Source organism: Morone saxatilis, unplaced genomic scaffold (genome assembly GCF_004916995.1).
Source record: "Morone saxatilis isolate NCDOM2014 unplaced genomic scaffold, NCSU_SB_2.0 Contig15, whole genome shotgun sequence".
Classification (NCBI taxonomy): domain Eukaryota; kingdom Metazoa; phylum Chordata; class Actinopteri; family Moronidae; genus Morone; species Morone saxatilis.
In genome coordinates, this window is record NW_023339707.1 from 4,081,260 (window position 1) to 4,097,244 (window position 15,985).

General features: G+C 40.3%; 1 protein-coding gene across 1 annotated transcript in view; it reads right to left on the minus strand.

Annotated features, from left to right (window-relative positions):
* Window positions 1–9,683: 9,683 nt before the first annotated feature.
* The window catches only part of LOC118324982 (solute carrier family 41 member 3-like), a 12,964-nt gene continuing 6,662 nt past the window's right edge, over window positions 9,684–15,985 (minus strand). The window contains exon 3 of the mRNA XM_035657508.1: window positions 9,684–9,785. Within this exon, the coding sequence (XP_035513401.1) occupies window positions 9,684–9,785 (102 nt within the window). The remainder of the gene's footprint in view (window positions 9,786–15,985) is intronic.

A 15,985-nucleotide genomic window follows, 5' to 3' on the forward strand; every position in this document is an offset into this window, starting at 1 on the left:
CTTAAAGATAGCTGATTGCTGATTCACACTCCCAAAGAGCTTCCTCCACCACTGCTTATTCTCTGTTTCCATCACACTGCTTACATCCATCTGGAAACACACCACAAACAGACGCATGCTGTTTAGTGACACAGTCGGAAAAAACAGTCATGATACAAGCAGCATCGGCATAACACACACCGATCGGACATAACATTATTATATTATTATAGCTGAAGTGAATAACACTGATTAACTGGTTACTGTGGCTCCTGTCAGTGGCTGGGTATATCAGGCAATGAAATGTTTGTTCTCAAGTTGATGTGTAGAAGCAGGAAAATGGGCAGTGTGAGGATCTGAGCGTCTTTCACAAGGGCCACATTGTGATGGCTAGATGACTGGGTCAGAACAACTGAAGATCTCAAGGAGGGTGAATAGCAGTGATGAGTTAAGTGCTCTGGGTAAAGTCAATAGGCCTTTTTCACAGCAGCCATTTTGACATGAAAAAGTAGAGAAAAGACAGGTGTTACCGAACACAGGTGTACTGAAGGTTTCATTCCATTCAGGTCAAACAAAGTCAGGGGGCTGATATTGTGCATGTTGGCTGTCTGGAAAGGCTCTGCTACACTAAATGGAACAAAAGGTTAATTAATACCTCTGTTTATCCTACTATTTTATGTCAAAAGGGCTGCCTTGAAAAAGGACTTTGCGCATTCGATTTTTGGATAGTTAAGTATAGATGTTTCGTTAGCATGAGAATTTTTTACATCCCACCCGCCCATTCAGTATATACATATGTGTATACGTACTGTGTATTCAAATAAGGGCCTCACTGTATTTACAGTTCCAGTTTAACAGCATTATTTAACTGAGGCAACGGTGTGTATAAAGTGTACAATCCTCATAAAAGCATGTTCTTAAGGGCAAAATGGCCTCAGCAGTGAACACTAAATATGTGAATGTTGCACAGTAGGTCAAGATGAATGAGACAGTAAATAGGCTGCAGCACTGAGGAGCATTTTACACAGAGGCTCTGTGGCTTTGGGTCCAGGTTTTATTACAGCTGGAGGAGACTCTCGGGTCTACTGTAAAACTCTAAGTACACTCATTTATGATTAGTGTCAAGTATTTATTTTGCAAGCGGTGTATGGCACAGAAAAGCGTGTGGGAAGATCTGCCAAAAGTACACTGTCACAATAATTCAGGGGACTAAATGTACTACTATGCACTTGTATGCAGCCGACATGGATTAACTTGGTCTACGCTACGGTTAAAGAATTGCTCAATATAGCATTATGCATCAACATGCCCAGCAATTTAGTTATCAGCCCCACAATCTACTCCACTGCGGTGTAGTTATTTGGCTGTGACTAGATGCGCACACACTGTACACAATGTTGCCTCCAACATGACATTAGGTGTGTGTGTGTGTGTGTGTGTGTGTGTTTGTGTGTGTAGGGTTATGGACGTATCATTTGGCCCCATGCAAAGGTCCTGCTCCCACAGAGCATGTCGCCAATGTCCCGTCGTGTCCATAAATCCCCACACAGGATTCAGGCTCTATTCTCTGCTTTAGGTTAATAGTTGCCTTTTTTGGTTTACAGCAGAGGGCCTCCCAGGTTGATTTTAATTAACTGAATTTGACGTTTAGCCAAACAGCTCCACCCAGCAGTTTGAGGTGCTAAAACTGCCATAACATGCCACATGATGGCCTGAGGAAAGATGAGGAAGTTATGGGTTGATGTTGTGATCGTTGAAGTTGGATGGAAGGGCCAATTGTAGCTTGTTATATTTACTGACAACCTTCTTTATATTATTTTATACGTGGTAATTAGCAATAACAAAAATGTTGTATTATGAATCTTGTCAAAGGAAGTAAATGGCAATATCATACCTCAGTCAGAATCAGGTTTATTACAAAGTCACAAACAAGGACTTTACCTTGGTATTCTGGTGCCACAACAAACATAGTAAGAGAAATTAATTACATTGAAAAAAGTACAGTAGTTTGTGCAGAAATGTGCAAAGGTTCCAGTATAAATGCGTTTTTTAATCTACAATAATGTATCATATTTTACTGGTTCTGCAGATAAAAATATTAATTTAGGTTGGTTGCATTGATCAGATTGGCTGAAATGACAGGTACAGTACTAGAGTAAAACTTTCTGCCATTGGTCAGGTCATCGGTCTGTTTAACACGTCCTTTTAGAGACATTTCAGCAACTGGCCTGAATACCATAAAAATCATGGTCTTTAGAGGATGGTTGATGCCTTTGTGAAAATTTCCCGTCGACGTTAACACTTCAAGACAAGGTATCTTAAAAACAATGGCTGGATTTCAGTGTATAGGTTGCTGTTGAAATCTAATGTTCTTGGTCACCCTTGACATTTCCCCCAGTGCTGCCATGATTCCAAAATTCCCACTTGTGTACAAGATATCTCAAAATCTAATGGGCAGATTGCCATGAAACTCACTGAGAGCATTCGCACTCTCTCAACTTTTGACACTCTGTGAGCTCTTGTGTCATCCTCAAGCCAAGCCAAGTGTTCATTTAGCAGTAAAGACATTTGCTGAGCACACATATGCTCCAACAGGGATAAACTGTTAATTTTACTACTGCTCCTTTAGAACCACCCACAGAACAAACTTTAAGTGTTGTGTGTTCTACTTATAAGGTAATGAAATGTCAAGCTGCAACCTTCATGTCGTTGGATTTAAGAACATTGCAGAACATTGAATCAAATCACTACATAAACGTCCAGGCAACTACACATCCAGTTCGAATCAAAGTGCTGACTGGGACTGATTAGAAAGTCATCACCTCTTTGTTCTAAACAGAGTTTGGGCTCAATTGCAACACAGCACACAAGCCCAGCTATTCCACTCATTAAAAATAAAGCAGTAAATTACATCCTGAATGGCTGCCATAACGGCAACACACTTTTTTTTTTTCTGTTTTTCATACAGAGATCCTGTCATTATTATACCATATACATTCAGCATCTGGTTTCCATTTGTGTTGTGTGGAGACGATGGTGATTGTGGTTCTTGTCAGCCAAGCTTTTTCTGCCTTTGTTTTCTGTATTTCTATGGTTTCTATTCAATCCTTTACAGCACGATGGAGTCTGTGTTTGTGTGTGTGTGTGTGTGAGACCAGAAGAATGACAACACTGTAATGCCTTTATCCTCGGTTGGCATCCACCACAGAGAATAAGAAAAAGCTGAGGAAAAACTGTGGATACTTAATTCAGCAGAGAACAAAAGTTACTTTCATTATTAGGTTTCTCAGCTTTTCTGTCTCCATCTGCTGAAGCATGCTGCTCCTGCCATAAACACAGACTGAAAACACACACTCAAATGTGCAAGTGTGCCCTTCCGCAACGCGTCCTCATACCTAAACAACTGAAAAGGTCGACTGGCAATGACATATGAAAAGTGGAGAGTACCAGCGACTAGACTCACAAGTGAGTCTCTGAACGCTTCGTTTAATGGAGACTGAGGGGAATCTCACAGCATTTGTTCCTAAAACAAGGTGGAAACAGAGAGTTTAAAAAACAACAGCAAAACATTGCCGAAGTCCTTTGGGCGGCATTTAGGGCATTTAGGGCATTTAGAAGTATGGATATAACTTTGCTCTGGGCATCCTTTTTAACTATGTCTCCAGTTTGTTTCACTGCAGAGGAGGAAGAGGGTAGAGCATTATCGCAGGTAAGGCGCGTCCTTGAAGTAAGGGGCGTATGTTTGTTAGCAGCGGCGCCATTAAAGCAGAGAAATCCACAGATGATTGGTAAGTAGGTGGATCTCCGACTAATGACTCCGACTAGTGACTAATCAATGACGAGCCTTCATCGTACCGGATATTCGTCGTCACGTGGTTAACCTTGCAGTTGGGTAGGTTTAGACAACAAAACTACTTGGTTTGGTTGAGGAAAATATCATGTTTTGGGTTAAAATAAGTACATTAGTTACGCGACTGAAGTTATGTAGCTACGTGAAGTAAGTTAATGTAAATGTACATAAAATAAGCAGATTGTTGGTTTTGTGTTTGACCTATCCATCCTCCCCGACCTCCCTATGTCCCCCGACTCCCTCATTTGCTCCCGTCAATAACTACAGCCACTAGACCCACAATAAACGTTCAAATAGGCTGGAATAAGCCGTTGCTATACGCTCTATACGGTTGTTTTTCTGGTAAGGACAGGCTGGAATTAATCATAAACAAATAATGAAAGAAGACATTACTGTAGGTATTTAAGGTGGCACAGTTACATAAGACTATGGTTTTTTTTTTACCCTGAACTGTGTACCACAGGAAGCACAGAAAGATTAGGAGGGCAGTCTGGCTGATTTCAACACTCACCGGTGTCTGTTACAGTTTAACAGATGTGCAGTCTGGTTACTATACACACACACACACACACACATTCACTGAGGCCTGCATACATGAACACACATTAAGGTGTACTATTTAAGAGCTGAAGCTAGACAGACAGTAAATGTTAGGAGTTCTTGTATTTGTGTTCTTCAAACCAAATAATAGCCATCAGTATTCATTTAAGGGTCCAGTGTGGATAGGAGGATCTATTGGCAGAAATGTCATATAATATTCATAGATATGTTTGTTTAATAACCTGAAAATAAGAATTGTTTCTTATTACTTGTTATTTTAGAATGGGATGTGTTTATCTAAAGAGAGCAGGTCCTCTACTACGTTTCCCATAAACATGTAATTGGCAAAACAAATTAACATAATTTGTCTGAGAACATTTTTTGTGTTTCCTTTCTTTGAGGAGAAGTCAGATTGGAAAACCTCTTTTTGAGAATGACAGTAAACCTGCTTCACTCAGGAAGGGCAGCAAAGACTTCACTGTGTGCAGATGGACAGAGGAGACACTCTGTGATTAATATTTCAACACAGGCTGGAAGGAATAAAAAACACCCTGCAATTGTCCAGATTAGTCATTTTATTATTGATAGATGATAAAGTCAGCCACACACACAGTTACAGGTGCATATTTAAATCGACCGATAACCAGATTTGAATTCGATTTGGTATATTATTGTTAGGCTGCTCTAGTGGCTGTAGTAATTATGACAGGAGCAAAGGAGGAAGTCACATAAAAGAGCGATAAAGTCCATGTTAGGAGGAGGTTGGGGTGGACTCCACACTGCTGCATGTTGAACCATCGTGTTTCTACACTCACCCAGAACGGAAAAACAAAAAACTGACTCCAGATAAGGCCAGATTTTAGCGACCAACGTAGTTTCTCTCCCTGTTCGGATCTTTAAGTTACGTAACTAACATATTTATTTAAAACCAAACCATGATCTTTTCATAAACCTAACCAAACTGCGACCGTTTCACAATGTTAACCACGTAATGATGAGGTCCAGTACACCAGTCGCTGGTGCCCTGCGTATACTGTATATAATTTTTGGTAAACAGGTTTAAGACCCTGACCATGATGTGATTGCAACTTTCCCAATTCATGTCTGGCAGTGGACCTTTGTGCATTTCATTCCCTTTTTCTTTCTCTGAAAGGCAAGAAATGCCCCAAAAATACTTGTCTTGTCTTGTAAAGTTAATGTTTCTTTTAACCATAGAGACAATCCAAACATACATCCAAACCTTTGACTTCCTTAATCTTAGCCATAGTGTGTCTTTGTCCTACTAATGGAGGATCATTTCCTAATTTATACTATAAAAACCTGGCTCCTTTGCTGTTTTCCCTGAACAAATGAGATTATTTCTGCCTCCTGTTTACATAACTGAAGCTCCAATCTGCTGCCAGTTTGTCATGTTGTGAGTGTTTGTCTAGACATGGCTTACCCAGAATGCTCTCTGTTATTAATTGCTCTGAGAGATGTTTCGAAATGCACTCAGTTGCTTACTTTCCTTTAGTTTGCTTGTGTTTGTTCATGCTGTGCCAGCGAGAATGAGATTTTATGTCTCACTGGTCAGGGTTTCATCAATCATTCATCAGCTCTGTATTTTGTAACAGACGCCATAAACACAACATCATGGCAGAGAGATAATCAGAGAGAAGGAGAGAGAGAACGACAGGGAGAGAGAATCATTTCTCTCAGTTTTAGCAAATTTTTGTTCTTTCACAGGCACCATATCATTTGCGCTGGAATCTGCAAATTAGACTTCAGAGTATCTTTGACTCCTCTGAAGGGTAAACAGACTTGTACTGTGGCTGGGGAAGAATGGCTGGAGGCAATACGACGGAGGCTGAACAAACAAAAGAAACAGCAGAGAAATAAAAAACATCTTCTGAGTGATTGCTCATAAACAGGAGCTTTTATAAAACTGCTGAGGAAACACTTTCATAAGACTGGCTACTGTTCTTTTATAGTCTTTGTGTTTCGCTGTGTCTCTCTCATCATATATTTTGGTTGGAAAGGCAGTGATGGCATTTGCAGAATGTCCTGCAGGCGGTGAGCATCAGGAAGCCCATGTAGCTAAAGACAAAAGGCAGGTCAATAAATATCACAGAGAATCGCAAGAATGATATCTGAAATTAAATTGAAGATATTTTTTTTACAAGTGTGCTACTTCAGGTTTTTGCTTCTTGCAAGTGAGGTAGAATGGCCTGTCTGACTGCTTCTCCAATCTCATTCAGATGTATTATAAAGGCATCAGTATGCTTCCATAAAAGTGCTGAGATGGTAGAACAGTACCAGAAACCATTCATCAGAAATATTAGGGGGGCTGCGTCTGTCCAAAACCAACATTTGAACAAGCACCCACACTTTATGCAGTGATTGGCCTAATGTGCGAAGTTAAGCAGCGATATTTGAATAATTAGGATTCTCATTATGACAGGCTTCTCAGCCTGCCTTTGCGTTTATTGTTTGGAACAACTAAAAGCACCTTCGGATGTGGTGTTGTGGATCACACATTGTACAAACTAGTTTGGTTTTAGAATAGCCCAACCTTAAGTCAAAACCTCAATCTAAGTTCTGCTGAAATTTGTCAATTTAAAATGGTATCAGTGCACATAACAGGAAGTATGCAGAGATATGCGCTTAAAATAGCATTAACTTCAGACGGACAGGTTGTCAAGCTAACAGTTTAGGCACATTGGCTGATAGTTAGCTCAGTTAGCTGTGCAGCTAGCAATCCTATTAGCTGACTCTGCAATAACTGGGAGTTCAGAGTAACATCAGGGGAGTGTTTGTGCTAGCACAAGAACTTCAGACTACTGGGAGTCGGAAGTTTTCAGGCACTGAGCAGGGAGGACCAAGTGGGGAATAGGCACCAGAACCAGAGTCAGGCACATGGGCAGTGAAACCGGGCTCAGCAGCCTCCCAGTGAACACAGCCTCAGAGACTGATAAAGACCAGTTTGACAACAGGGAATAGAGTACTGAGGTGATTTACCGACCAGGACTAGAGAATGTGTGCTGAGAAGCAAGGGAACCTTCAATTCAGAGATCTGTGGAGTTTGTGTGACGTTCCTTGCTTACAGGCGAGAACAGAGCGTGTCAGGACTACATCCTCTCCTGATAACCATAGGGCACTATATCAGGACACAGCCTCCAAAGTTTTGATAAACCATAGTTCAAAGCCTAAGTATAGTATAGTCTAGTAAATCTAATCTATGTTTTCTTAACATCATCAAATTCCACAAAAAAACCAAAACCAACAATTGATTCTACTAATAAGTATCGTCTCCAGTTTTGTCCGAAAACTATTAAAAAACATCTATGTCCCGCACTGCCACCGTTTTTAAAGATCTAATTTTTTTTAGCAGGAATTAATTGTTTTGGAGCTGTGTTGCCACAAGAAGGCTGGTGGGGTGGTCAGAAAGCATTGAGAGATGGGCAAAATTATGGTTGGTTTTTTGTCTTTTCGTGGGGTTTGTTGACAATAACAAATATATGTCGCCAGCCTTCAAGCAACTGCTTGCAACAGTATTCCAGTTATTCTCAGTCAAGAAAGATGAACTCAGAATAACATCATTATAAATTAATCAAGATATAATCACAAGCATGACGTATAATTATAATTTATTCTAATATGAACCTTTATGTTATCATTATCTAATTTCTCAAGAACAAGATGTGGAAGTCTTTCAGATTTCTTTTTTGTTGTTGTTTCAGGGTGTGATATAAAATTGAGTTGGATTTCCTTCTCTGATCTTTCACCCAATAGGTAGCCCTAAGGCTTGCTAATTGCTTCCACTTTCCACTTCACCAAATTCCCTGCAGTGTGTATCCACCATTTGATATAGAACATAAGAAGGAGTACCTAAATTGCTCTATTGTATCATTGAGATATTTGATCTCAAGTAGTAAGTTCTGGGATGTCCTGCTGTGCTTTTTGGATTTGCTCTCCACAGAACCTGCTCTCAGTACATTTTCAAACATATCTTATTATACATTTCTGATTGCCTCCAGTCTCTGAGGCCTGCACCCTGTAGGGCATGTCTGAGGGTGTCTGGGACCAAATGGTTGACCACAGCAGAGTCCTGCCAAGCCATTGTAATGTTAAAACAACCACTGCATTCCTTGCACTGCAGTACAAGCACTGAGCCAGGCTTGGAAAGTTACCGACATGGGGCCCATCGTTTCCCAAAAGCTTCTTGGAGCTCAGATAATAGCTGCTCTGCTGTAAAACTAATAGATAAAGATTATCCTTGAGTGAAAAAGACTTTGTGAAGCCATAGTTTTGAATTGGTGCAGAAACAGTACAGTATAATAATGCTTGAAAGCACCAGATTGAGATATAAAACACAGCTTTGACACTTGGGTGTGATTCTGCACTGATTTTGCCAAAAATCTCCATGCATTCGAGGAATGAGCACACACATCCAAATTGCTAGGGTTTTATTGTCCACCGAGCCTGTGTGCCAAAACTGGGAAGCCATAAACCAACAAGTCTTAGAATAATCATCACCTTACAGCTGTCCTCTGATTCTTGTCCAAGCCAGGACTCTGGCCCCAGAAAAAAAAAGTTTTGTTCTACTTTCAGGGTCAGACGTTAACAGGGGTCACTCACATGGAGCAAAACTGTCCTTCAAAGTTAATAAAATGTGTTGGGGATATGCGGTATATTAGGAGGGGAAATGATGATGAGAAACCGCCATTTCAGCTTATTCACATTTTAGTTTTTCAAGTAAAAGTGGCAGTATTTCACATCATCGCAATGTCACTTTCCTTTCACTCCCCTGCTGTCTTTTGCACAGATGAATAGGCTTTGTCACTAAATAATGAAACTACATCATTAAACTGTTTTGTTGTTTTGTTTTTTATGACACATTCATTAGGGGCCAAAGTCAAACTGTCTGTACTACTGTAATAAGTAACTTTGATTACACTAATTGTATGTTCAGTTGGCCAACTCATATGGAATAAATTGTGAATGTGGAATACACACAGCACATATATTTGGTCTCTAGGGTATGAATCTGTCACTCCCCACAAGAAAAATCCAAGCTGAGTACAGCAGGAAGTAATATTAACTTTCCCCTTTTGGGAAAAATGGGTCCTTTCATTACGCTAATGTGTCACCTCGCTCCCTGAGATAGAGGCGAGGATGAGATATATCATCTGTACATCACTATACACAATACTTCAAAGTAAGTACTGCAAGAATAAACTTTGAAAATAAAGACAGATTGAGGTAGGTAGTCAGTCATGCCATATGTGCATGATTGACTTCCGCGTAGGATATACCTGTGTTTCCTTGCTCTAAGCTACTCCAGAGGCCTCCTCACTCCTCGTCTCCTCGGGGTACATTCAAAGGATTGCAAGATCCTCCACGATGGAGGAAGGGCACTAATGGGTGTCCACACTATCTGGGTGGGAGAAGAGAAAGGGAGCAAGGAAACATAAGTTAGTGTAATGAAAAGCACCCATAGACTAGAGGATAGAAGAGTCTACAAGTGGATGGCAGGATGGACGTAGGGCTTTTGAAATGCTTTACATAACAGCAGCAGCAGTGTCAGCATAGTTTTCAGGTGAGCAGAGCCCTGACAGATTTATGAGAAGGGTGCATTGCATATATGTTGCTATGAGAAGACAATGACTGCAGCAGCAAGGTGCCTGCCTGTAAAAACTTGCAGCTGTCTCCTCATCAATATCTTTGCACCCACAAGTAAATATTTTAGTAACAGCTTATGTAGATCAAGTTAAAGAAACAGCTATTTGTACATTAATAGTCTTCCCAAATGATGAAGCATAAACCATGTTACTCCAATCAGTAATCTGTGATGACAAAATTATTCTTTTAGATATTTCATTATAGGACCGTGGCAACCAGGTGTGGTTAATGTAAACAAACTATTATTGCTTCAAGCTAATAATCCACAATCTCCCAATGACTAACCCTACCTTTAACTTTGGATATTCCATATGTATGCACTAATCTTGGGGAAACTGTGTTTTTGTAAAACGCAACTTTTAAAGCTATAATATGCTAATAATTACATTTCCATATTAAGGAGGAGAGGAGACCTGTGGAGATAACTAGGCTCCTGTTAGAAACTTCCTGAACAATGAACACTGAAGGAATCCTAAACGGGAGAAGCTGACTGCAATGACACAACATTAAACTTTGTCTTTTGTTATTGTTTTGATGTAAGACACCCCCTAGTGGCAGACATTACATATTCTACATTTAAATTAATAATAATATCTTTAAATAAAGGAGAAAGGAGAATAAGGCCAGTTGTTTTCCTATTATGTTGAGCCCTCTTTAATTCTCACTGAGCAAACCAACTGAATTTCTCTTTGATAGCATCAGTTTCCATTACACTAAATCTTTTTTTTTTTGGTAATATTATTTCAATTAAATCTTAAATGTGCAAATTGTGTGTTTACAAAAATGCAACGTAAGTTTTAAGGAAAGAAAAGCTGATAATAAATGCTGTACGTGCCTTTCATCAAGGCCTCTGTGAGCCAATCGTCTTGTTGCTATCAGACTTTAAAACTGTCCCCCTCTCTGCTGCTGTCAGCTGTCATCCCAATGTCAGATCGATGCAACCCTCCTCCACCCCATTCACACATCCATCCACATCTTCAGCCATCGCTCTTCAACCCTTCACCGCCACCACCTAGGACGCATTTAAAATGATGATGTCACGATGGGGTCTAATCACTGAAGACTCGTATTTCTTTAACTTTCCTATTATGCACTATGTCAAATAAATAATTTAATTACTCTCTAAGCCTCTTAAGTCCTGATTGAACTTATATTTGGGCTGCTAGAAGGCCCAAAAAAACACTTTGCCAGTGTGTCATTTTTACGCACACTGGCAAAAGAAAAACCTTGTGCTGGCTGAATAAACTGTGTGTGCGTGTGTGTTCCCCATCATACAAGTTCCTCATTAACCTGAGATTTGAACCTGTGACCTCCTCAGTCACATTTCCAGTCCGCTCTGCCAACCTTCTCAGCTCAGTGCCCAGTTGACTAACAAACTCGAGTGGATTTATTATTACTGCTGTTGGCTGCGGCTCTGCACCACGCAGGACCTGGAAACTAAATATGTGAACCTGATGCTGTTTTACGTATGTAGCAGCATTTATAAGCCACCGGTGGAGCTTTTACTGTGGCTTTTCTATTCTGTTTTGACTCACATGTTCTGCAGTGGGTGATTTATTTTCCTGCAGTAAAAAGGTCTTTGTCAGGCCAGTGTGAATGTGCTCTGCAATGTACATTTTTATCTCCATATACAAACATACTAACACTCATAATCACATGCATTTGATTTGCATACAGCATGATCTGTAAACACATGATTTGAATGAATTGCTTTTGGATTTTAGATAGTGCCAATCTTATGCCTGTAATTGGGTTTAATTTCCTGCATGTTGTCCAAATCAGATACTGCAACTTTGACATTACACACACAGTCAGAAACCTGGCAAACACACACTGGGACTTTGTGTCAGCTGTAAGCCTGGTACAAATCCCACTTCAGATATCAGTTTGGGGCTCCTGGTGCCTCAAACAGTTCATCTTTGAGGCACAAAAAAAGAGGTGGATGCCTGTGTCTATCCTTAATTAACAGGCACACAGTCCGCCCTTTTTCACTCTATCATTTCCCCTTCTCTCCCGCAGCTATTATCTTCCCATCTATCTGTCATGTCAGCTGAGCCCTTTGGACCGGCCACACACTCGGTCCATTCACCAGATCAAATTGAATCTTTTTCGTGTAATTGCCGCAGCACTGTGTACTGCCAAGTGTTTGTTTGGATTGGAGGGGCTTTTGGTGCGTTCGCTGTAGCAGATCTCATGCAATCATATCGTGCCTCCTACTCCCAGCCGGACTTGCTCCAGAGAGGTCCAATCCCTGACCCACTCAGGACCTACCTACTAAATGAATAACAAAAATTACTTCAGTTCTACAATCCAAAAAAAAAAAAACGTGTCCTTGATGTTAAAGAGACTTCATAACGTATTTCTTTCATCAGTAAGCACACTTACAAAAGTCGTATTAATATTCACATCAAGGGGGTTGGTCAAGATGAATATACTGGAGCTGAGTGTTAATGGAGGCTTTGGTTGAAATGACCGGTTGTTTCCTTTAAGGGTTTGGCTTTTGGGCGAAATTAGTCTGATTAAAAAGAGCAGGGAGCCGCCATACTGCCTCTCCTCCCTGCCTGCCTTCAAGCAAAGCTTTGAGAGCTTTGTCTCAACCATCAATCTGGGTCCATTAGCTCCTCCAACCAGCAGACAGACTCTTATTTAACTGGATGTCCATTTTAAAAAGGGTCTAGAGTAAGGGCTCCAAAAACGTTTCACAGCCCAGAGCCTGGATGAAAAATAGTCCAGTTTCTTGCACACAGACTCAGATATTTCAGTACTCTTTCCCCCGTTAGGCCTTCAGCATTAACAGGCCTGTGGCCAATCTTGCATTCTGGGCATCAGTAACAAGCAGTCAGACACAAAACCTGGACTTGAGCTGCTGTCACTTAAGTGAAACACTGGCTGCATCTGAACGATTTCACTCATACTCTCTTACACTCATGGGTAACTTCTGTGTCACAATAAAACTCATATCTGACACTGAAGAGTTCGTGCGCAATGCATGATGGTAACTGACACTGTTACCGATGGTAACTACTACCGACGATGCTATCCTGTGGTCACATCACATGGGATGGCATTACAAGTCTCATACTGTTCATTACTGTAACTCTTTTACAGAAGAAACTTTGACAAGCCACATTTGGAAACCCACAGCTGTAGATCACAAAATGAATGATGGCTGAATTCCAGTTCGCTTCTTCAGTTTCAGGGTCCTGGCTCACTGTCGAACTGTCATGACACTTGAATAGGGCTTTTTTTCATTATTAGTAACACCTGCGCTTTTCCTGCAATGCATCCTATTAGATGGTCAGAAGTGATGTCACACATGAGTGGATGGGTCTGACTACTAATTAGCCACTGATGAGATGCCAGGAGAGCACTAGTGAAGATTCTGAATTGTACCATGCTGAGTCGACTTAGAAAAGGTGAATTGTTTGATTTGTTGTTGGGAAACAGTTACTTGATTTCTGTTAAATCTTTCGTATCAAGTCAAACTAATGCTGAACTTTGAGGGAACGGTTCAAATCAGAGAAACTTATTGTAACTCATTGACTCAGTTGCCCCATCCACTATTCTCTCCTCATTCAGACTGCAGGCCAAAGTGACCCAAATCTGATCTCATATGTGCCTCAGATCAGATTTTTACATGTTTTTACTGACGTGTACAGCACAAATCACATGGAATCTGATCTTTCCAATTCTTATTTGGGCCACTTTCATATGTCCAAACCAGATACAGCTCAGACTTTTTGTGACCTCAGTGTGAACAGTCACAATTCAGTCACAGTCAGAATTCTGGTTATAATATGTCACTTTAAGTTGACGTTCGTCATGCGGTTACTTGAAGACTGTGACCTGTTTGGAATCTAATATGGGCCACATTTAACGAATAACAGCCAAACCAAAAAAATCTGACCTAACCAATAATTCAGAATTGAGCACCAAGGCTTGCAGTGTGAACACAGCCTATGTTATGAGGCGTCTAGCACTAACTATTTTACACTTCCAATGAAAAAGCAAAGCCTCTCCCACCGGTGACCTTTGGATTAAACTACGTGAATGTATATAAAATAATTAAAAGTAGCTCCACCTTGAACAGCCAGAACAGTAAAATGCTGCTTACACATTGATGCATCACTATTAACGTTCTAATACTGTATTATGAAATAATATATCAGTCAAGTTGTTTTATTTTTGATATAGTAGCCTACATGTAGCTGATAATAAGGACTTTGAATGCAGGACTTTTACTTGTAGTGAGTGGGATTGTTGTATTGATACTTTTACTTGAGTAAAATATGGAAGTACTTCTTCCACCCTTTACCAACTGAATCTCCAACAGTACGATCAGGACCTTTAGATTCTTTCACTTTGTTATCGTGTCCCAGGAGTCAATATTGTCCACCAATCCTGTAGTCTAAATCTATATAGTGCCATTGACTCCCTAACAGTTGTGGATTCTCACCTCTGACCCTTTCAATATTACTTCAGCATTGTTGCAATGAATCAACCCTTCCTAAGTCCCACCCCTTCTTCCTGTCCTGTACTAGCGTATGTGCTAGGCTTTTCTATGTTGACTACCAAATTTAGCAGATGTTTAAAAGACAAAAGCAACATATCACATTTTAAGTGAGCTAGCTAATGTTAGCAAAACGAGCTAACTAGCTAGCGAATTTACATTAATCATTTTGCAAACATTAGCAAAATGTTTGCAAACTTAAGATGTCACTATTTTGCTTTTGTCTTTTAAACATCTGCTAAATTTGGTTATCTCATTAACATGGACTAGCCTAGCAAATAGCATATCTAAGTACAGGAAAGGAGAAAGTTGACTGAGGCTTGCTCAACTTGCTCAAAAAGGGGCGAACTTACGAAGGGTCAATTCTATATTTTCACCAAATGTTACATTGTAAAATTAACTCCATTTCAGAAATCACCTCAGCAAACACGAATTATAGCAGACTGAGAACATGGAGAAAGTGTCAAATATTCCACCACATTTCAATCAGGATTGTAAACTAATTAATAAAATGGTGCCAGGAGCTAATAGCATTTAATTCTGTATCAAACCCTGTGTTCAAATGTTGTGAAACTGTAGCGTCATGGGTGCATCTCCTGCACAGGAGCAGGAGCGTTAGACTTTAAGACTTTGAATTTCAACACTTTCTACCCCTGTATCTGTTAGTTTGAATAAGTATTTGCCTGCCATGCAGACGGTTCTTGCATCTGGCTTTATGTGTCTTTTTACTGGGAGCGGTGCTTTCAATCCTGGGGCCAGGGATGGTGTTTGTTATAAAACTACCTCTCCTGGGATATGTGCTTTCTCTGTTAAACAGGAATGTACAGAAATTGAGACCTCGTGAAGACTTTGGAGTGGGGCATCCAAGATAGAGGAGAGAGGTAGAAACACACACACACACAAAAGGAGAGTGTTGTATGAGTGTAAGTGTGCCTGAGTTTTGTCTTGAAGACAGAGCTTTAAACACTACCACATGCTAAGAATCCAGCAGCAAGAGAGAGACACATTGTGTACATACATAGATGCATCTGTGCTTGGTAGAGTGTGTTTGTGTGCGTATGCTGACTTGTCTCAGTGTGTATGAGGGTTAGAGAGAAAAAGAGAGTGGACTTTTAGTTTTATTATCCACTGTTGATAGCTCAGACCAATTATAAGACTGATTAGGCTGTACTTGGCAGAAATCATGAGGCTCTGCTTGCCTGCTTAAAGTCAATAAGAACACACAGCCAAAGAGTGTTGTTTAACTCGGTCACTCACACACTCGTACTTGCAAAACGATGCTTATTACAATGCACAATAGTTCTGTGGGAGAATTATGTAAGAAGATGCATGGCCAGTCAGAAAATGTTTTTTCCAGAAACTGTCATCGTCGTCCAACATTTCCTGGTTAGTGTTACAATTTCTACTGTGGTTGGGCTATTCTCTGCCCTGTGTGTGTGTGTGTG